Raw genomic sequence first — 22,800 nt, 5'->3', positions numbered from 1 at the left:
CCGACACCTCAGAGGCATGATGGGAGATGTAGGCACAGAGTGCCCATGCAGACGATTGACCTCGGGTCATATGACACCCGCCACGACCCCCATCAGGAAGTGAGCGCATCAATGTTGACCCTCAACAGCACCAGCAGCACTTCGGCTGGCACTGGCACTGCCGCCGCTGCCGCCGCCAGGGCCGGCGGCAGCATCGCTGACGGCTGCGCAAGTTTGCGGTCTTTCGGACGTGCGCAAACCGTGCAGCGAGCGAAAAAAAAAGCCGCGGCAATCAGGCCGGTGTGGCTGCGCAACCGTTCTCGCGGCGGCAGCAGCACAACCGGCGCAAACTTCCGCCACAAATCGAAGGCAGGTGTGGATGATGAGGCGTCACGGCTGAACGGGAAAAGCCGCTTTCACCGCTCCTCAACGACGGAACACCCGGTACGTCTAGCAACGCCCTTCGTCTCTCTTCATAGGGCTTTGTTTCCAGACCCCTGATCATCCTGGTTGCCCTCCTCTGAACACGCTCCAGCTTATCTGCGTCCTTCTTGAATTGTGGAGCTCAGAACTGGACGCAATACTCTAGATGAGGCCTAACCAGGGCCGAATAGAGAGGAACCAGTACCTCACTTGATTTGGAAGCTATACTTCTATTAATGCAGCCCAAAATTGCATTTGCCTTTCTTGCAGCCATATCGCACTGTTGGCTCATATTCAGCTTGCGATCTACAACAATTCCAAGATCTTTCTCGTTTGTACTATTGCTGAGCCAAGTGTCCCCCATCTTGTAACTGTGCATTTGGTTACTATTTCCTAAATGTAGAACTTGGCATTTATCCCTATTAAATTTCATTCTGTTGTTTTCAGCCCAGGACTCAAGCCTATCAAGATCACTTTGAAGTTTGTTTCTGTCTTCCAGGGTATTAGCTATCCCACCCAATTTGGTGTCATCTGCAAATTTGATCAGCGTTCCCTGCACCTCCTCGTCCAAATCATTAATAAAAATGTTGAAGAGCGCTGGGCCCAGGACTGAGCCCTGCGGCACCCCACTCGTTGCCTCTCCCCAGTTTGAGAAGGTTCCATTGATAAGTACTCTTTGAGTCCGATTCTGTAGCCAACTGTGAATCCACCTAATAGTTGTTCCATCTAGCCCACTTTCAGCTAGTTTGTTAATCAGAATATCATGGGACACCTTGTCAAAAGCCTTGCTGAAGTCAAGATATATGACATCCACAGCATTCCCACAGTCCACAAGGGAGGTTACCCGATCAAAAAATGAGATAAAATTAGTCTGACAGGACTTGTTCTTGACAAATCCATGTTGGCTTCTAGTGATCACCGCATTGATTTCAAGGTTTTTACAGATTGACTTCTTTATAAACTGCTCCAGAATTTTCCCAGGGATGGATGTCAGACTGACTGGTCTGTAGTTCCCAGGTTCCTCCTTTTTGCCCTTTTTGAATTCCATACTTTAACTCTGCACTGTGTGAAGAAGGTCTTGCTTTTATTTGTCCTGAATCTCTCTGGCTAAAAAAAGTAGGGCTATGCACTGCCTAAGGGCTGGACTCTGAATCTGAGCCGAAGCGGGCTGCTTCGGCCTGAATCTGGAATGGTACCAGATTGAGATGAGGCACCCCAAAGTGCATCTTCCCGCTCCTAAAGCCTTCGAGATGTTTCAGCCCAATTTGGGGCAGCTGTGAGCCATTGCCCTCACCCACGAAATGCTTATTCTTTCCTCATGAGAAGAACAATCATTTGGTACATAGCATGTGTCCTGGGCCCCAGCAGGTGTCACTACTGTTATAAACCGCTGTAGATCCTGCCCAAGAAATGTTGTAAATAAATACTTCAATAAAACAATTAAACTATTGCTTTGAATTTGTTCCTTGAAAGGAGGCCTCTGATTAAAGACAGGACAGAAGATCATGGTGCAATTAGTGTGCTTGATATAGAATAGTGGGTTTACACCTCAAGATGTAATAAATGTATAAAAATGTAATAAATAAATAAATAAATAAATAAATAATAAAGATCAACAGATCAATTTTCTGTTTACAATACAGGTGTGTGTGTGTGTGTGTGTGTGTGTGCAAGAGAGATAGAGAGATATTATCATTATTATTATTATTATTATTATTATTATTATTATTATTATTATTATCCCGCCTTTTGCCCAATGCTGGGCCTCAAGGCAGCATTACGCAATTTAAAACGTATACATTAAAAACCTATAGAGATATACAGAAGTTAAAAGTTTATTACATATATTCCAATATTAACACATTTAAAACGACAATTTAAAGAATATTATTCGTTAGAATATTATTTTTAGAATATTATTCTAGTTTAAGAAGAAACCCTGGTGATGCCCTGGTGATTGCCGCACAACCGCAACCCCTGGCATTCCTTAAGGCAAACGGTTTCCTAAAAAGGTTTTTATTTTCAAGCATTTTTACAAAGCCATAAAAGATCAGAATTCCCCGTCCGCGCCCTCCCCCCCAAATTCAGCAAGGAAACAGGAACGCCCATGAAGAACTTAAGCATCCACTTGTAACAAAAAAAATATCCCTGCACAACATTCATTATGTTTATTCTTTTATCCCACAAGTCGCGCCATGGCTTCCGTCGGCAAAATGGGTCGGGTCGTCCCTCGAAGAACTGAAGAGCTTTGAATGTGGAGAGACTGGAAGAACTGGAGAAGAGAAGATTGAGGGGAGACATGATAGCACTCTTCAAATACTTGAAAGGTTGTCACACAGAGGAGGGCCAGGATCTCTTCTCGATCCTCCCAGAGTGCAGGACACGGAATAACGGGCTCAAGTGACAGTAAGCCAGATTCTGGCTGGACATCAGGAAAAACTTCCTGACTGTTGGAACGGTACGACAACAGAACTAGTTACCAAGGGAGGTTGTGGGCTCTCCCACACTAGAGGCCTTCAAGAGGCAGCTGGACAACCATCTGTCAGGGATGCATTAGGATGGATTCCTGCATTGGGCAGGGGGTTGGACTCGATGGCCTTAGAGGCCCCTTCCAACTCTACAATTCTATGATTCTAAATGGCAGACATCACCTGCCCTGCTAGAAGGGAAGAGCAAACTGGCACATGGTAACAGCCATGCCTTCTCCTCACCATCGCTGCTGGCCTGCTTGAGAGGTGGGCGAGAAAGCAACCCAGTAGCAATGGCAGCAAGGAGTGGTCTCTATGGGTGGTCGGCGTCCACGGCCCATCCATAGCTCTGGAGGCTTGGCGTATTTGTAAGGGCACCATCCTGCTTTTGCCCACCTCATGTGGCGCAGAGCCATGGCATTGCTTGGATCGGGACTCCACTTTCTTTTTCTTGAATACAAAGTAAGTTTCTAGTCCACGTTGTTGTGAAGATGTGCTGGAAAGTGAACGGGGCATTAACTTCCCAGTAATTGGTGTGGACAGGGCTTCAGGGCCACACCAAGCCTCTTTGGGCCTTCCGATGGCGGAGGTTTCCTCTGAATAGGCGTCCCCCTTGAGTTGCTAGGAGTGTGTGTGTTTGAAAGAAAGGTTGAACAGCCCTGGAGTCAAACCGACAGGCTCCCAAAAGGAAGGAGAAGCGATTTAGAGTCAGAATGAAACTTGTGGCCCAAAAGTCGTCCATCTTAGCAAGACCGATGGTAGCCAGAGGCCTCAACATCCAAAGGCATGTGTGTCTAGAGTTAGGCAGGCGTGATTTGAACCCTCTCCTCCAATGTCTCTTCCGTCCTGGCTGCAATGCTGTAGTAATAAGTGCGGATGAGTGTCTCCACGGTGACAAAGTCCGGCCGGTCTTCCCACCTGCATGCGTGAGGGAGGAAAATGGAGAAAGAGAGAGAGAAAATTAGGGGAGAAAGGTCTCATGGGCAGTGAACTGGTATTCTCGAAATAAAAACAGTAACAACGATAACAACAGTTGTAGACAAAAAAAGAAAAACACACGTACCTCATTGACATGGCAATACTTAATAACAAAAATGTTGTAGAAAAGGAAGAGGAAAAGAGAGAAAAATATACACTACTGGCCATGGAAGTTAAAGAACTAAAGGTCACAATTATTCCATTAGCTGCATCAGTCAATGGCATCACATCAAAAAACAACCCAGAAAACCTTCAGATACTGGTGGTTTTTCTAGACAGACATGATGGGCTTTGCCAAATCATGCTGTCTTTTACTGATTCAGAAATTTCCTGACTATTGGACATGTTTTAAGTATGACTGCTTTCCGCATGTTGATGTGGATGTCTTTGGGTAGGCCCGGTTTCTGAAGGTTTTCAGTAAAACGTTTTGATGGGATGCCAGTGAATAATTGTAACTTTTCCCTGTTGCCACAGTTCTTTCACTTCCAAAGCGAGTGGTGTATATTTCTCTCTCTTTTCCTCTCCAGAGCCCTCACAAAGCTGAGATTTGTCCCGCTGAAGAGGGCCTTACTTGAACGTCCAACACGTCTGCATCAGTTTGTACATCTCTGGTGGGCACCGTGGTGGTATTTCCATCCGTTTTCCTTCCTCAATGAATGTCATCACCTCAGGGCCTTTCATTTTCTAGGAGGACAGAAGAACAGAAGTGTCACAACGCCCCCTACAGGAGCCGATTTCCCCAGAAAAACCATTTCCAGTTCACTTGTGTCAGTCAAGTAGCAGGGTCTCAACCCTGGGACTAGGGAGGGCACTTATTATTATTATTATTATTATTATTATTATTATTATTATTATTATTATTGCATTTATATCCCTCCTTTTTTTCCTCCCAAGAACCTAAGGTGACATACATAATCCTCCTCCTTTCCATTTTATCCTCACAACAACCCTGTGAGGTAGGCTGGGCTGACAGTCTGTGACTGGCCCAAAGTCACCCAGTGAGTTTCCACGGCCAAGTGGGGACTAGAACCCAGATCTCCCGACTCCCAATCCAATACTCTAGCCACTACACCACACTGTCTCTCATATGTCACCACATCTGAGGCTTTACAATTCTGGCCGGGATTTCAAGCAAATTTCTAGATGGAGTTAAGGAATGAATTCCTCCATTTATCCGCGGCAATAGCTGTCATGATGGTGCGAATAATCCATATTTTCTGAAGAAGCTACTCGCGAAACAGGTTGAAAATACACCGGAAGCCTGTATTTCCTTGTTCGTTCTCTTTATAAATAACATTGTAAAACACATTTATTCTCTTTGTGTAAAATATCTCTGCCAATGAGGCCTTAGCTAGACCTACCTGATAATCCGTGACGGAGGAGGGATCTCGCATTGTGATTAATGTGAGATCCCTCCTCTGTTTACACATGAAACATGACTACCTCAGGAAGAGAGGCGTCGTGCCCGCCATTTTTTAATTTTTAAAGGAGATGGAGCGCACAAATGCTCATGCTCTGAAGGTAAGTTTTTTAAAAATTTAATTCAGTTTTCCCACTCCCCACACCCTAACCCGGATGCTATTCTATGGTTCTATGAAAGCCCAGTCTAGCTAAGGCCTGAGGCACAGCCCTTCCCATAAAGACAACTTAAGATTCATCATCGTTATAGGAAGGGCTGCAGCTCAGTGTTGGAGACCCTGATTTGCCTGTGGAAAGTCCCAGCTGGGAAAAGTTGGGAAACGCTCCTGTCTTTAGCCCTGCTTGTCAATGATCACATCACGCCAGTCCTTTTCCAGCTTCATTGGCTGCCAGTCCAGGTCCGGGCCCGATTCAAAGTGCTGGTATAATATTTAAAGCCGTAAACGGCTTGGGGCCAGGCAATCTGAAGGAACGCCTCCTCCCCTATGTACCTGCCTGGACCCTAAGGTCATCCTCAGGGGTCCTTCTCCGTGAGCCCCTGCCAAAGGAAGTGAGGCAGGTGGTTACTAGGAGCAGGGCTTTCTCTGCTGTGGCACCCTGGCTGTGGAATGAGCTCCCTAAGGAGGTTCGCTTGGCACCTACATTATATGCTTTTATTTTATTTTATTTATTTATTTATTTATTTATTTATTTATTTATTACATTTTTATACCGCCCCATAGCCGAAGCTCTCTGGGCAGTTCACAAAAATTTTAGATGCCAGGTGAAGACCTTTTTATTCTCTCAGCATTTTAATAGTCTATGAATAAATTTTAACGTGGTGTTTTAAATTTGTAATTTTGCATGGCTGCTGTTTTTATCTGGTTGAGCTTTTATATTGTATTTTATATTATGGTTTTATGGAAAAGGAAGGAAAGGAACCTCTTGTGCAACACTGAGTCGTTACTGACTCTTGGAGGGACACCAGCTTTCGCTGACGTTTTCTTGGCAGGCCTTATAGCAGGGTGGTTTGCTGTTGCCTTTTTTATACTGTTGTTTTATACTTTGAATGGTTTTAATTTTTGTGAACCGCCCAGAGAGCTATTGGGCGGTATAGAAATGTAACTAATAATTAATAAATAAATAAATAAACAGTGTAAACGAGGCCCAGCTGGTCTGATTCAGTAGAAGCCGTCTTGCTCTGTTCCTCGTCTCCACCTGCTTTAGGCACAGCTAGGTTCCACATCGAAACCTACCGGTTCCCGCCACTCTGGGTCACAAGTGTTAGGAGTACCGCCAACCCAACCCAACTCTCGGGCGCTCACCTTGTAGGGTTTCTGTCCATAGCTAAAGGCCTCCCACATGGTGATGCCGTAACTCCAGACATCGCTCTTGCTCGAAAACTTCCGGAACAGGATGCACTCCGGGGCGTACCACTTCAGTGGCCATTTCCCCGTGGTCTTGGCCTGCGTTCAAAGGCAGAAAGGCTGTGGCACATCGCAAAGGATCCTCAGGGGTGTGGAACGAGCAAAAGGAGGCGGACGCTTCAGTCTCCCGGAGCGCAAAAAGGCACGTGAAAACAAGACAACAGGGGATGGAAATAGCGCAAGACTCATCCAAGCCGCCCTCTGCTCTACATAGAATTGTAGAATAGTAGAGTTGGAAGGGGCCTATAAGGCCATCTAGTCCAACCCCTCCTGGTTTCCCAGTTTGTGACTCCAGGGTCCCCAGAACTTAGATCTTGCTTGTCAGCTGCCTAAGTGTCTGTGCTATCACAGTCATTGCATAGTCATACTACAGCCTCACTAACTAGGGAATAAGTATTATGGGGACATTCAGCCCTTTTAGGTTTGCTGAATTTCCCGGGAATCCAGAACTCCATTTACATTTGCGAGAGTTTCCCCCCTGAAATCCAGGAACTTTGTTGTCCCGCCCCCACCTTGACCCAGCGCTCTTCTTCTTAAAATTGCCATTCGTGCAAATTTCAGCCAAAATTCGCTCAAACAGTGACTGCAATAGGCTTAATAGGGTGTGAATTGTGCCTGCAATTTGTGCAAGATCAGGCATGCCAGGGGCCCCAACGTTTGCAAATTAAGCCTATCGCGGCCACAATGGGCGTACAATTAAATCACGCAGATTGCAGCATGAATGGTGATTTTAGGGTGGGGGAAAGCAAAACAAAAACGAAAATTCGTGAGTTGGCCCAACTCAATGCAGATAAAGCTGGCGCGAGCCCACGCCTTGCTGAAAACTCTGTGAACTTCTCCCCCTGGACGGATTCCTCCGAAAGCCCTACTGATTGCACGTGTTCACATTGAGTGAGGGTCTCCCTGAGAAATCTGTGCCCCAACAGGACCCAATCCCCAATGGATTGGTTCTCCGATGCTCACCATGTAATAACTGTCATCAGCAGCCAAAGCCTTGGAGAGCCCGAAATCGCTGATCTTGGCGTAGTGTTGGTTGACCAGCAAGACATTGCGAGCGGCTAGATCCCGGTGGACAAAGTTCTTCTCCTCCAGATACTTCATGCCAATGGCCACCTGGTGCATGAGTTCCACCACGTTGCTCACAGGGATTTCGTCCCTGGGGGAGAGGGAAGGAAGAGAATGTTTCAGCTTCTCCAGAGCGAGGCAATGACCTTGGAGGTCCACCTCAGCGAGAGACCCTCCTGGTTGAGATTCGACTACAACGGGCATGAGCATCCTCTTCCAGCCCCAGGGCAGGATTCAATTTCCGAGACGTTCCCAGAGGCTGCGTTCTAAAGGTGGGCGTGGTGGAACGCAAAGGGGGAAGGGCCGTAGGCAAAATGGGCAGAGCCCCAAATGCAAGACAACAACAACACCAGCACCTTTTCGCTTAAAGCTTTTACTGCCAGTCCCTAAAGCCTTAAGAAAGGCATTTCACCCTTTTAGTCGAGAAACCATTGAACTTTTGGGAATGGGGGAAAGGGGTGTGGCTAAGAGAAGGGGTGGTGGCTTAGGGAATCCTGGCAGACCAGATTCAGATGCAAAGTAGGTGGGATGTGCCCCCAAGACTGATGTTCTCCAACCCCTGGACCCGCAAGGTGGCCCTCACAGGAATTTGCCTGTCCCGTTGGAACACTCTGCTGAACATGCAGATCTATGGATTATCCTGATCTATGGATCTCTGCAGATCCATCATTGAAAAGGGAGCTGGAATAAATTGCCCCCAAAGACCCTTTGAACTTGTTGGTTAGACTGGAAGGAGCTGCAGACGAGCATCTCCAAGTCCAGGTGCTGGCAATGTATCGGGTCCCTCGATGGCTCACTTCTTAGCATTCAAGAACTTGTTCAGCGGCCCGCCGGACGCCATCTCCATAACCAGCATGAGGGCCTCAGCCTCGCAGACTCCGATCACGCGGACGATGTGAGGGTTGTCAAGTTGATGCATGATCTGGGCCTCCTTCATCATGTCATCCCTCTCCGCCCTCTCGTTGCCGCTTTTCAGCATTTTGATGGCCACATCGATCTGCTTCCTGGGAGGGAGGAGAAGGGAGGGGACAGTGATGGCCCAAGGGCAAGGAGAAGTGGACAACCGTTGGCCCAGCTGGTGGGCATCAGGAAGGCGGCTTTGTTGGAGTGATATCTAGAGGTGGACAAAATGGAGAGGAGAAGGTGGACGGGGAGACATTTTTCTCGCTCTCCCTTAATACTAGAACCCAACGGGGTCATCCCATGAAGCTGACGGGTGGGAGATTCAGGACAGATCAAAGGAAGAGCAGCACAGAGTTAAAATATGGAATTCGCTGCCCCGCAACATGTGTATATTGGCTTACTGCCTCTGGTACTGGAGGTAGCACATAGCCATCAGGTCTAGTAGCCAATAATAGACTTCTCGTCCAGGAATTGATCCAACCCCCTTTGAAAGCCATCCAAATTGGTGGCCATCACTACTTCTTGTGGTAGCGAGTTCCATAGTTTAATTTTGCACTGGATGAAGAAGTCCTTCCTTTGATCACTCCTGAATCTCCTACCCACCAGCTTCATGGGATGACCCCCGTTGGGTTCTAGTATTTTGAGAGAGAGAGAGAAATGCCTCCCTAAATCCACCTTCTCCACACCATGCATGGTGTTGTCCACCTCTCTCCTGTCTCCCCTCAGCCTCCTTTTCTCCAAGCTGAACCATTCTAGCTGTTGTCACTTTCCTTGTAGGGGGATTGCTCTAGCGCCCTGATCATTTGAGTTGCCCCCTTTCTACCCACAGTCCAGCCCCGCCCAACGCAGTCCCAGCCACGCACACTTACTTCTTCATCCTGTAAACCCCTCTCTTGACACACCCGAAGTTGCCCGAACCGAGCTCCACCTCATCAACGATGAGATTGCTCCTCTTCAAAAACAGCTTCCTATTCTTCAGCTCCTCAGGGTCGCTGTACGGGCTCTCGTAGCACAGCGTGTCCATGGGCAGGATCCGTGTCTTATTCCCTAGTCCTGCCCCAACCCCAAGAGATCAAGGCTATGATCACTGTGGGCCCATGTTTTATAAGACCGCTCCTGATAGCGATTTCCCATTGCCGCTGAATGGAACCTCCATTAACAGGAACAGTTTATCTCTGGGCACCAAATGCTGCGATTAAATAACAGAGGAAGTCCATCCCTAATACGTCATGTTTGTGGGCATCTTGCAGGCCTATGGCTGCTATTTTTTGAAACAAATTGCTGACTTTCTGATTCAGCTTTACCAGTTTGCAATGCTCACCCTTTTAACGAGTGAAAATATAGCAACCATAGTAGAAATTTTGATACAATTTTGATACACACAATGGTAAAAGAATCTTAAAAACAATGAATTAGGTATCAAGCAATTTTATTTATTACATTTATTGCATTTATATCCTTTTCCCCCTCTAAGGAACCCAAGGCTGCATACATAACCCCAGGGCCGGTGCTACAATAGAGGTCACTCAGGCATCCACCTAGAGCGCCAAGGTAAGGGGGCGCTGCACGCCACACCCAGAAGGTGCTCTCCCACAGTGGCTCTGAGAGGGCGGCTTCCGGGCGCACCATTCTGAAGCCACCCCACCCCCACCCCAGCGTCCTGGCTTCGCTTCAGCTGGGTGGGTGCCCAGCCGAAGTGAAGCCAGGATGCTGGGGCGGGTGGGCAGCTTCGGAACAGCGCGCCCGAAAGTCGCTCTCCCGAAGCAGATTCTGGCCAGGCATGCCGTTCTGAAGCCACCTGCCTGCCGGCCCCCACCCCACCCCAGCGTCCTGGCTTCGCTTCAGCTGGGCGCCCACCCAGCCAAAGTGAACCCACGCCCGCCCCCCACTCCAGTGTCCTGGCTTCGCTTCGGCTGGGTGGGCGCCCAGCCGAAGCGAAGCCAGAACGCTGGGGTGGGGAGCGGGCGGGGGCTGCCTTTGGAGCAGTGTGCCCGAAAGTCGCTCTCCCAGAGCAGCTTCCGGCTGGACGTGCCGTTCCGAAGCCGCTGCCCCCAACCCAACATCCTGGCTTCACTTCGGCTGGGCAGGTGAGATGGCTCCCCACGCCCAGGTACGCTGGGATGGGGGTGGGGGTGGGAGTGGGTGGGTGAAAGCAGCTCACCTGCCTAGGGCACAAAATAGCCTGGCACCGGCCCTGCATAACCCTCCTTCTCCACTCCATTTTATCCTCACAACAACAATACACACACACACCCCAGACAGAATCCTCTGACTCCCTAGTCAAGATTGCCCAAAAGGCTACGAAGAAAATGAAAGTAAGAAATGCCAAGCCAAACATCACGCGTCCTTTCTTTCTTGCGTTTTAAGTCTCAAAGTTTTCTGAGCACAAATATTTGTTTTTCAAGGAAGACCTACTCACCGATGGGTTCTGGTGTGTATCCGTCTGAGTTCTGTGAGGCAAATCTCCGAGGGCCCTGGCCAGGAGCAAAAGGAGACGGTCAGGTGAGGATGCAAGCATTTTTATCTTAACAACAACCCTGCAAGGTGGGTTTGGCTGAAAGCAATTTCCTGGCTGAGCGTGGATTCGAACCCACGCCCTTTGCTCTATCCTTTACACAACTGTGGCCTGTCACAGGTGTGTCCCCGGCGGCAAACGGAACGACTCAATCGGATTGACTCGGCTGCAATGTCCCAGTGATTAATGGCTCGCCAGAAAGGGAGTGTTGCCAACCAACCCCTGCCTGGGACAAGGTAGCCCCAAATGCTGACGCCAACCCTTCAAGGTGGTATCGGGCCAGCACGAGTTGTGGAGAAGGGTGCAAAGCGGCGAAAAGCAGGCGGCATACTTACCAACCCCGAGGGGTGTGCCGGGGGCGCCGGCGCCACGGCAGCTAGAAATCAGGAAGGAAAGACAGGTCAAGAATTGAGTTTGGTTAGGTCAGGTGATGTGCAGCATTAGGATGTTGCTTGATTAGCGACAAACATTTACTGCCAGTAACTGAGTTTTAGGGACTGGTAGCCTCCTGAATTCGGTGGGACCAGCCTGACCCTCGTCAGATGGGACCCTCAGGTGGGGTGGGGGAGTTTATTTTTGCTTCCTTGCTTTAGGGTCTCCATTGCTGTAGCTTTTCTAGTCCTATCATAACCTTCCTCTCTCTTTTTAAGATGATGCAACAAAACCCATCAATTTCTTTAAATTCTACTACAACAGCTCTGATATTGCACCAATCCCGTGGAATCCTCCTATGTGTCCGGGCCCAATTCATGACGCTGGTTTTATTATTATTATTATTATTATTATTATTATTATTATTATTATTAATAATAATAATAATAATAATAATTTACATAGCACCATCAATGTACATGGTGCTGTACAGATTACACAGTAAATAGCAAGACCCTGCTGCATAGGCTTACAATCTAATAAAGTTGTAGTAAACAATAAGGAGGGAAAGAGAATGCAAACAGGCACAGGGAAGTGTAAACAGGCACCGGGTAGGGTGAAGCTAAACAGTATAGAGTCAGAACAAACTCAATATTTAAAAGCTATAGGGAACAGAAAAGTTTTTAGCTGAGTTTTAAAAGCTGTGATTGAGTTTGTAGTTCTCAAGTGTTCTGGAAGAGCGTTCCAGGCGTAAGGGGCAGCAGAAGAAAAAGGACGAAGCCGAGTAAGGGAAGTGGAGGTCCTTGGGCAGGTGAGAAGCATGGCATCAGAGGAGCGGAGAGCACGAGCGGGGCAATAGTGTGAGATGAGAGGGGAGAGATAGGCAGGAGCTAGACCGTGAAAAGCTTTGAAGGTCAACAGGAGAAGTTTATATTGGATTCTGGAGTGAATTGGAAGCCAATGAAGAGATTTCAGATTTATTGCATTTATATCCCACCTTTTTTCCTCCAAGGAACCCAAGGCGGCGTACATAATCCTCTTCATCTCCATTTTTATCCTCACAACAACAACTCTGTGAGGTAGGTTGGGCTGAGAGAGTCTGTGACTGGCCCAAAGTCACCCAGTGGGTTTCCATGGCTGAGTGGGGACTCAAACCCGGATCTCCCGACTCTCAGTCTGGCACTTTAGCCACTGCACCACACTATCTGTACAGTGACAGGTGTGGGGGTGACCAGAAGTGTATGCAGCACTGAACAAATGTTGGGAAAGAGATGAAGTGTAGGGCTGTGTGCTGCGTTGGACTGAATCCCCGAATCAGAGCTGAGACATCATTGGAAACAAGGCAGTACCGGGTTGGCCCGAGGCCCCCCGAAGCAAAGCAGATCGATTCCGAAGCACATTGAGGTGCCTCGGGCCGATTCGGGGTGGTGGTGGTGGGCTGCTCCCCTCTCCACCTGCCCATGTGAGAAAGCTGGTGTGAAGCTGACAGTGGGTCCACTGGATTCCACAGACTTACCTCCCTCCCTCCCCCCTCTCCCCCCTCTTCTCCCTTCCTGGTCACCACTTGAACCCACCGCTGCCATTCCCACCACTGGAACTTATCTTTGCTGTGCATCTTCCTCCATTAGAGTCGTGATTTGCAAACTACAGTGGACATAAAGGGCCATTTCCCTAGTTTGTGACTATAGATCTATGAAAAAGAGAGAGCTCCAGTCTTAATTTTTAAAGGAAGAGGACGCATGGCAAAGGTAAGTCCCGTGGGAGGAGGTGGCAGTGGCAATGCAAGAAGGAGGTGAGGGGGCAAGCAGGAAGTCCAATGGAGCCTTGTGCCCAGGAACCCACAAAAGCTGACCCGCTTTAGGACCGAACCTAGTTTCAGCTTCGGTTGTAAAGTGAGGCGGCCAAGCCCTGAAGCGCTGCGAGTTGAATCAGAGCCATGTCAGAGGTTCCTAGCCAACAGTTTTTTCTCAGGGAAGAAAGCGGACGCATACCTGTTGGCATCTCAGGATTGGGGGTGCTCTCCTTCAAATAATAGATCAGGCCATCTGGTTTGAGTTTTAAATACTCCACCAGCTGGGGGGAAAGAGTTTGAGAAAGAAAGTGAGAGATTTCACTCCTGAGAAGCAATTGTGATTTAACTTGTCCATTAAATCAGGTTGCGAGATTTCCTTGGGGACGTCGGGTTGAAGCCGGTCTTCACACAAACAGAAGGTTCAATTCACCTACTAAACTCATTCTTTATGAGGTTGTTTGGACCTGGGGAAGGTGCTTAAAGATGTTTTCGTACTCCTGCAAACCTGGGTCGTCCCCCACAAACCAGTTTTTGGCTCAGTTCAGACAACACGTTAGTCAACCCAGTGGGAGAACTCCACTCAACGGTTGAGTTTTTAAGGGGTGCCCCACACACAACATGTTCTAACTCTGCTATTGTATGGTTGTGGGCTACCATGGAGCTGAATAAAATCCATTGTGACTTTTGATTGACAGTTCCTCCACCCTCTCTCCTCCCCCGGTCCTCCCAATGGTATCCCATCAGCCATTGCTGCAAAAAAAAAACCCACAATCCCAGCAGCTCTCCTAGAGCGGCACTTGCTCCTTTCGCTGCTCTTGCCAGAGAACTCTGTAGCCAGTGCGAAAAATCAATGCAACGGAAAACTCCACGGAGCCCACCACACCACACACCACACAGTGGTTGTGCAGGAACTCTCCTCTGCACGGCGTGGATATTCTGCGTGGAGCGTTTTCAACAACCAAAAAAACCCTCCACCATGAGGTGGAGTTTTCCCGCAAGTCAAGACAACCGTTGTGCAGGAACTCTGCTCTGCTCCCTGTGGATCTTCATTGTGGAGTGTTTTCCCTAAAAAAAACACCCTCCACCGTCGCGTGGAGTTTTCCCACCAGGCCACACATTTCTCAACGATGGTGTCAAAACTCTGCCGTGGAGTTCTAAAACCACCGTTGAGAAACGTGTTGACTGAACTGAGCTGTTGTCTGCTTTCTCGGGAATGGATGGTACCATTTTGGCTACAAAAACAACATCACTCAGCGCCTGGGAGTAGGATATAGAAGGAACGTTAACTAAAACAGGAGCTCCCGATTCCGAGGCGCTGTGACACGGATTCCCAGTCACTGGAGAAGCAACAAGCAGAGAGGGCACCGCTTGTGGGTGACCCGGAGGCATGCTTGGAAACAGGAAGAGGCACTGGCTGGATCTTTGTTCTGATCCGGCAGGGTTTTCCTTATGATTTTAGTAAGTGGGTTAGTTTGCATCAGTTGCGGCTACAGGTTTGGGGTTGAGGGTTGGGCAAGACACCCTCAATGGCCCCCCTTGCAGTGAGATTACCTCCTCAGAGCACTTGTCACCAGCTCCTCAGTTCTGGGCTCCACAATTCAAGAAGGACGCAGACAAGCTGGAGCGTGTTCAGAGGAGGGCAACCAAGATGATCAGGGATCTGGAAACAAAGTCCTATGAAGAGAGACTGGAAGAACTGGGCATGTTTCGCCTGGAGAAGAGAAGATTGAGGGGAGACATGAAAGCACTCTTCAAATACTTAAAAGGTTGTCACACAGAGAAGGGCCAGGATCTCTTCTCGATCCTCCCAGAGTGCAGGACACGGAATAAAGGGCTCAAGTGACAGGAAGCCAGATTCCAACTGGACATCGGGGAAAATGTCCTGACTGTTAGAGCAGCACGACAATGGAATCAGTTACCTAGGGAGGTTCTGGGCTCTCCCACACTAGAGGCCTTTAAGAGGCAGCTGGACAACCATCTGTTAGGGATGCTTTAGGGTGGATTCCTGCATTGAGTAGGGGGTTGGACTTGATGGTTTTGTAGGCCCCTTCCAAGTCTGCTATTCTATGATTCTATGATTCTTGACAGGCTGAGATCCAGTCAGCAAGGAGGATGTAGCTTCTGCTCCTCCTCCTGTTTTTAATGATTATAAGTGTCCTTCAGAGATGCAATAATCGGGCATTGGGCTATATTTCTATGAGGTCATAGGATCATAGAATAGTAGAGTTGGAAGGGTTCTTTAAGGTCATTGAGTCCAACCCTCAACTCAATTCAGGAATCCACCATAAAGCATCCCTGACACATGGCGGTCCAGCTGCCTCTTGAAGGCCTCTAGTGTGGGAGAGCCCACGACCTCCCTAGGTAATTGGTTCCATTGTCATACTGCTCTAACCATCAGGAAGTTTTTCCTGATGTCCAGCTAGAATCTGGCTTCCCGTAACTTGAGCCCCTGATTCAGTGTCCTGCACTGTGGGAAGATTGAGAAAATATCCTGGCCCTCCTCTGTGTGACAACCTTTCAAGTATTTGAAGAGTGCTCTCATGTCTCCCCTCCGTCTTCTCTTCTCCAGGCTAAACCTGCCCAGTTCTTTCAGTCTCTCCTCATAGGGATTTGTTTCCAGACCCCTGATCATCCTTGCTGCCCTCCTCTGAACATATTCCAGCTTGTCTGCATCCTTCTTGAAGTGTGGTGCCCAGAACTGGGAGAAATCTGTCCTTTAAGATGGATTCTTGCATTGAGCAGGAGGTTGGACTTGATGGCCTTAGAGGCCCCTTCCAACTTTACTATTCTATGATTTTATGTAGTGCCTCTAAGCTTCTCCTAATACATTTTGTACACAATGTTTGCCTTACGTACGCATTTCTTGAAAGCATTTGTCCAGATATAATACCTTTAATTGTTATTTTTCCTAACAGACACATTTTTCCCCATTGGAAAATGCCCTTGAAACAATTCAAAGTAATGTGAATTTCAAAGAATAGCTGCGGCTCGGTTCACTGAATGGTTCAAAAGTGTAGAATTCGGGATGTTCGCAGTATGATGCAAACGGAACCCCTGCCTCTGCCATCTGGAGATTTATAGCCCATTGCTTACCCCACAGTAGTTGAGGCTGAGGTACACTGCTTCTGGATAAGGAGGTTCCATTTAAATATATGCTTCGTAGAAGGGGAGGGCGGGTTACACAGGTGTGCAAACACACAAACAGTGCAAATACACAAACACACACAATAAACCCACCTGCCACAGTGTATCAAACTTGGTTCCTTCTTCCACAGAATATTTCCCTGCTTTATCCTGCTTTATCAGGTAGTGGTACACCGTCTTCCCATAGATAAGTGATAGTGCATAAGCCCCCTTCTCCGTTTTTTGTCTCATCCTGTGTGTGAAGAGGAACAGGTTCAGAATCGCCTACGTTTCCGCAACGGCTGTGGCATATGCATCCTGGCACATTGACTCCAAACAAGAGCTACCACCGTTTTCACAGCAAAGGCAGGCGTGCAAAGCTCAGCTCAGGTTCGAGTGAGGGGACCTTCCATGGACTTCCCTGTGGTGGCCCCTTTCCTAACCCACAGTGACGTAAGCTGGCAATGGTGGCAGCGGTGGGTGATGAGAAAGCATTTGTCCAAATATAATGGACAATATAATGGCAGAGTTCCGGGTGGTTGGGAATCGCCCTTTCAGTTTCCCACAATGCCTCACTGTGGGTCAGCCATCTTAATTTCCCACAATGCCTTGGACAAAGCCTAGCTCTGAGGTTGCCATTTTCATTACCCACAATGGCCCGGGGTCTGGGCAGTGCTCTCTGGGCAGTGCACAATTAAAAACCGCAAAATAAAACAAGGATAAATTTAAAATATAAAAAGTTTAAAAGGCAAAATGATACACCAGCTACATTAAAGACCAGGGAAAGCCTGTGTAAAAAGGCATGTCTTCAGGAGGCCTTTAAAAGATATTACATTTTCCGCCTCCTGAATCGCATGAGGGAGGGTTTTCCAGAGGGTGGAGGCCGCCACAGATAAGGCCTTGCCGCTGAGGTTCTTCATGGTGGCATTCCGTTCAACTTGGAATGGACAGTAGGGCCTCCTCTGAGGAGCGTAGTTGTTGTCTGGGTGTATATAAGGGAAGGCAGTCTGCCTAGGAGTTCCCAAGCTGTTTAGGGCTTTGTGGGATAACTACATAACCTTCTATATGGCTCAGTAGCTAACAGGCAACCAGTGCAGTTCTTTTAACGCAGGTTTTATATGAGCAGAGCTAGGTGTCCCTGTGAGCAACCGGAGTGCTGCATTCTGCACTAGCTGCAGCTTCTGAACCACGCCCAAGGGTAGCCCCACCTAGACTGTGTTACAGTAGTCTAATCGTGAGGTTACCAGTGCATGAATGACCCCAAGGCTATCCCTATCCAGGAATGGCTGTAGTTGACATACCAGCTGAAGTTGATAAAGGCCCTGTTCAGAAGACACCTTAAACCACAGCTTTAACCACAGCGCTTAAGCCAGAAAGCCAGGCTGTGTTCAGAAGACACCTTAAACCATGGCTTTAACCACAGTGAATAAAGCAAAAAGCCTTATTCACTGTGGCTGAAGCCATGGTTTAAGGTGTCTTCTGAACACAGCCTGGCTTTCTGGCTTAACCACCATGGATAAAGCCATGGTTTAAGGGGTCTTCTGAATGCGCCCAATGGGTGCTCCGGGTCTCTGAGATCACCTGGGCCTCCAGTGACAGAGATGGGTCCAGGAGCACCCCCAAACTATGGACTTGCTCCTTCGGAGGGAGTGCCACCTCATCCAGAACAGGCACTAACACCCCAAGTACAATGTTAGTGGTGAACACTGTTGGTGTTGTGAGGGACTGATAGGGTTGGGGAGTTCTGCAGACCACCCCCCATCTGCCCCTCCGGGTCTGCCTGGTCCCCCACCCAAGAACTTGCAAGATCCCACAAGTGCTCACCAGCTGCCCGCCCACGTGGCAAAATCACGCGTTTCCCCTTCCTGCATCAATGGTGGCCCCATGATTTTGGTGCTGAGCACTCAACAGGACCTTGTGAGCCTCTTCTGTTGTGACCAGGCACAAACACCCACCAAGGTGAGCACAGGTGAGTTTGCCCACCCTAAACCCCCTGCCTGAACACTGGGGGGGGGGGAATTTGCACTATCACTCCACACACGTCCTTCCCTTGGCGTCCCAAAGCCGTGCAGAGAAAAGGAACGGCAGGACGTGGGAAGGTGGAAAGCGTCCCCCAGAACTAGATGGAACATTTCCCTCACATCCCAAACTGTTGCTGCTTACAAGAATTTCCCATCAGGCTGTGCTCCGGAGTAGAGACGGCTTTCGGCCAGCTCCCGGGTGATGGCGCCATGGTACCATGGAAGTTTCTCGTGGGCCGTGGTGGCCAGAAGTTTCTCCACCTGTGGTGCTTGGCTAATGATGGCCAGTTCAAGGGTTTCTCCCTACAAAGAAGCAAGGGGGTGGGAGGGAAAACTTTCTTATGATTCCAGAAATTATTTAAACTGCTTTAAAAAAGAGAGAGAGAGAGAAAAGCAAGCATGAAAATTCACATTTTATGTGCCGCGTTCCCTAGCGAACACATTCTTGTCGACAACTTTAATCCATCCAAAAGTCTACGCAATTTCCCCTGATATATGTCGTTTTGGACATCATTTCTGAACAAGGAACTGCAGATTATTTCAAAGAAGGAATTCAAAGTTCTACTGTGTTCCAATTGACGTCTTGGTCCAGGAAGTGCAAATTCGGTTGATGACGTCTCTCTCTCTCTCCTGGAGACCCTGTTTGTTTTAGATGAGGCATGGGGAAACGGTGCTACTCCAGACTCCAACTCCTATCATCCCTGACAACTGGACAGATTCACAGAGGCTGATGGGAATTGCGGTCCAAATACACCTGTTTGGCCATGTGTTCCTCCTTCCTGCTTTACGCCACCAATTGGAGAATCTTTCATTAGCCCCTGATGGGGCAGCAAAGCCCACATTATTGCCTAGACACAGGGCCGGTGCTACCATAGAGGCCACTCAGGCGGCCACCTAGAGCACCAAGGTAAGGGGGTCGCTGCACGCCGCACCTGGAAGGCGCTCTCCCACAGCGGCTCTGAGAGGGCGGCTTCCGGGCACAACGTTCTGAAGCCATCCCCACCCCTATCCTGGCTTCACTTTGGCTGGGCGCCCACCCAGCTGAAGCGAAGCCACACCCACCCACCCACTCCAGCGTCCTGGCTTTGCTTCGGCTGGGTGGGCACCCAGCCGAAGCGAAGCCAGGATGCTGGGGCGGGTGGGCAGCTTTGGAACGGCACACCCAAAAGTCGCTCTCCCAGAGCAGCTTCCGGCAGGGTGTGCAGTTCCGAAGCTGCCGCCTCCAACCCAGCGTCCTGGCTTCACTTCGGCTGGGCGGGTGAGATGGCTCCCCACGCCTTGGTACGCTGGGATAGGGGTGGGGGTGGGAGTGGGTGGGTGAAAGCAGCTCACCTGCCTAGGGCGCAAAATAGCCTGGCACCAGCCCTGCCTAGACAGGTGATATATTAGGGATGTCAGAGGGATTCATTTGTGGGGTGGAGCTTGATGGGTTTTCATTAGGCATGTGCTCCGCTCCTATTAGAAGCGGAGAAGCAGGAGCGAATTGGCCTGCTCCGCCTTGCCCAGAGGCGGAGTAGAAGCGGACCACGGACCCCTAGAAGCAAGGCGAAGAGAAGCGACCATTTTCGGAGCGCTTCTCTTTCCGCGGAGCGCTCCGATCACCATCTTGAAACATTTCGCCCATAGATAACTGGGTTGTTTTTGAAGCTATCGTTCTGAAAATTCTTGTGCTTAGACAGTCATGGATGGGGGTCATTTTGAGACTACTCTCACCTCTCTGCATTGTGCGGGTCGCGTGCTATATTTTTTAAAAAATCGGGTCAACAAACAGGGACAGCGCGGGTCAAACGGCGGTTTTCGCCCATAGGATTGCATTGCGGAAAAGAATCGGGGATAACTGGGTTGTTTTTGAAGCTCCGAGCGGAGCTCCGAGCGGAGCGGAGCGGAAATGGGTGGAGCGGGGGCGGGGCGAAGTGGCCTGATCCGAAAATCGTGGATCTGGAAGTGAAGCGGAGCGGGGGGGTCCATGCACACCCCTAGTTTTCATTGGTCTAGCGTCCTAGATTTTGGTCCATTTTCCAAGAACGGGAAATCTTCCAAGATTCAGAGCCCTTATGACAGCCAAAAGACTTACATTATCACATTAGAAGGACCAATTCACACCTCCCATAACGCAATGGAACGAGGACCTAATAACATTATCAACTTTGGAACTGGTGTCATATAGACACAACTTGTAAGAGGATAAATACACGGATACCTGGTCTGCTTTCCTTGAAACCTTTGTATAAGTCTCAACCTTTTATTTTTAACGATTCATAATGATGACAATTCTATATATACAATGTATGGGTTCCCCCGTCCTGTCCCATTTTCACGATGTATTTTTTGTTTTGTTTGTTGATATTCACAATAAAAAAGTTTAAAAATTAAAAAAAAAACAGATTTTCTATATTTTTTTTTAATTTCCACAAATACAGATCTGTGCAAATTGCTGCTGCACCTTGTGCAAATCTTTATTTGCGCACATTTTTAAAAACCACACAAAATGTTCCAGGATTTTTTTTGGGGGGGGGGGGAAATGCAGCTTGGCCCGCAAATAAACTTTGCTGAGTTTGGGCCCGCCAGAGAAATCCATCAAGCCGAAACCAAAATGGATTTCCCCAGTGATGGACATCCCTCCATAAAATACGTTTGAAAAAAGGAATTGGTGAAAAGGGAATAAAGCAAAGAGATAATTTTAAGAAGGATGGGCAAAAATATATAGATTAGATGAAGAAAGAAAAGAAAAGAACAACTTTGGCAGAAGCTTATAGGACTCTCTGGGACTCCTGAAAAAAGTAGGGCTATATAAACAATATATCACACAAAATAAAATGGGAGAGAGAAAGAAAAATGATATACCATCCTAGAAAGAAAAAAATTGGGGAAAGCTTTTTGAGACAGACAGGGCTAGGGGAGGGAGGGTAAAGGAATAAAAGTTGAAGCTTGAAAAGAAAGTGATTTTGTTAAAATTTCTGGCTGAAAAAAGTTTACTGTATTTTGTATGTTTGTTTATATATATATATATATATATATATATATATATATATATATATATATTGGGAACGAGAGAGGGAGAGAGAGGGAGAAAAAAAGGGTGGAATTTATTGTTGTTGTTGTTGTTGTTGTTATACACTGCCCTGCACACTCAAGTCCTCTGGGGAAAATCTAGTTTAGCTAGCAAAAACTAGATTAACAACTGTTACCCAGAGGACCTTCTCTTCCGCTGCTCCCAGACTGTGGAACGGCCTGCCGGAGGAGATTCGTCAAATTGACTGTCTAGCAGCATTCAAGAAAGCTATCAAGACTGATCTCTTCCGGCAGGCCTATCCAGGGGAATTTTAAGGTGTTTTTTAAAATGTTTTTTAGGATGTTTTTAACAATGTATATTATGCTTTAATTCAGTTTTATGTATTTTATTATTGTTCCCCGCCTCGATCAGAATGGAGAGGTGGGTAAGAAATATTATTATTATTATTATTATTATTATTATTATTATTATTATTATTATTATTATTGCATTTATATCCCACCGTTTTTCCTCCAAGGAACCCAAGGCTTTGTACATAATCCTCCTCCTCCTCTCCACTTTATCCTCACAACAACAACCCTGTGAGGTAGTCTGGGACTGGCCCAAAATCACCCAAGTGGGTTTCCATGGTCGAGTGGGGACTCGAACCCGGATCTCCTGACTCCAAGTCCGGCATGTTAGCCACTATGCCACCCTGGCTTGAACTGAGCCCATACCTCCAGGTTCCACGTCTGCCTGATGTATTCCCGCACCATGTTCTCACGGATGTTATCGAAGATCCCTGGCTGAGGCTCCAGGCTGCTGGGACGGTTGCAGGGCTTGCGGAGAGTGCAGCAAAGTCCGTCTGCGTCCTTGGAATAGAATTCGCAGAGCTCCTCGGGACCGCAGTGGGCTTTGCCTCCGGCGATGGCGTAGGTGCCGTTCATCTGGCGCTCAATGGGGTAGTGGTAGAACTGGAGCTTGTGCACCATGGACAGGACGTAACCGCCCAAGTTCCGGAAGCATTGACGGAGCAAGAACAGCCCATCTGCCATTCCGGCCAGTTTGAGGTGTTCCTCTGCGTCCACCCGGGAGATGCTCCCATAATAGAAAGGAAGATGAGCCGCTGCGTTGGGCATCTCGCGGACGTGCCTGGCTCCTTCCAGACAGGGCTCATAGGGCGCTTCAGAACACTGTAGGAAAACAAAGAGAAGCCTGAAACTGACTGATGAAACCGACATAAACAGTCCTAGGAAGCCAGGTTGGTCACCGGTACATCTAGGCGTGACCATGGCCTCATAGAATCATAGAATCATAGAATAGCAGAGTTGAAAGGGGCCTACA

The 22,800-nt window shown here is 48.3% G+C and overlaps 1 protein-coding gene across 3 annotated transcripts; it reads right to left on the bottom strand.

The window, feature by feature from the left end:
* Positions 1-3,644: 3,644 nt before the first annotated feature.
* Positions 3,645-22,595, bottom strand: LOC134413067 (tyrosine-protein kinase ZAP-70). 3 transcript variants are annotated; one of them, XM_063147120.1, is made up of 12 exons: positions 22,194-22,595; positions 18,607-18,767; positions 16,558-16,696; positions 13,514-13,601; positions 11,492-11,532; positions 11,061-11,115; positions 9,511-9,694; positions 8,536-8,742; positions 7,637-7,829; positions 6,572-6,712; positions 4,420-4,532; positions 3,645-3,788 (listed from the first exon to the last, which is right to left on the bottom strand). In XM_063147120.1, exons 1-12 carry the CDS (start codon positions 22,593-22,595, stop codon positions 3,671-3,673), a joined length of 1,842 nt encoding a protein of 613 aa, XP_063003190.1. In that variant the 3' UTR covers positions 3,645-3,670. The 3 variants fall into 3 exon arrangements, with proteins under 3 accessions (XP_063003190.1, XP_063003191.1, XP_063003192.1); XM_063147121.1 differs by having other exon boundaries at positions 13,520-13,601; XM_063147122.1 differs by having other exon boundaries at positions 11,061-11,122; positions 11,493-11,532; positions 13,520-13,601.
* Positions 22,596-22,800: the final 205 nt, after the last annotated feature.

The sequence above is a fragment of the Elgaria multicarinata genome, chromosome 23, assembly GCF_023053635.1.
Source record: "Elgaria multicarinata webbii isolate HBS135686 ecotype San Diego chromosome 23, rElgMul1.1.pri, whole genome shotgun sequence".
Lineage (NCBI taxonomy): Eukaryota > Metazoa > Chordata > Lepidosauria > Squamata > Anguidae > Elgaria > Elgaria multicarinata.
Note: the sequence above shows the minus strand (reverse complement) of the source record. Positions and strands in the feature narration are given on the sequence as shown.

What these genes read in the sequence shown, in the direction of transcription:
- LOC134413067 (XM_063147120.1), bottom strand. Translation starts at nt 22,595, where the DNA reads ATGCCCAACGCAGCGGCTCATCTTCCTTTCTATTATGGGAGCATCTCC. An exon ending in ATACACACCAGAACCCATCG is followed by an intron (nt 9,695 to 11,060) that starts GTGAGTAGGTCT and finishes GGGTTGGGGCAG; the next exon opens with GACTAGGGAATAAGACACGG. An exon ending in ATGGACAGAAACCCTACAAG is followed by an intron (nt 4,533 to 6,571) that starts GTGAGCGCCCGA and finishes CTGTCCTCCTAG; the next exon opens with AAAATGAAAGGCCCTGAGGT.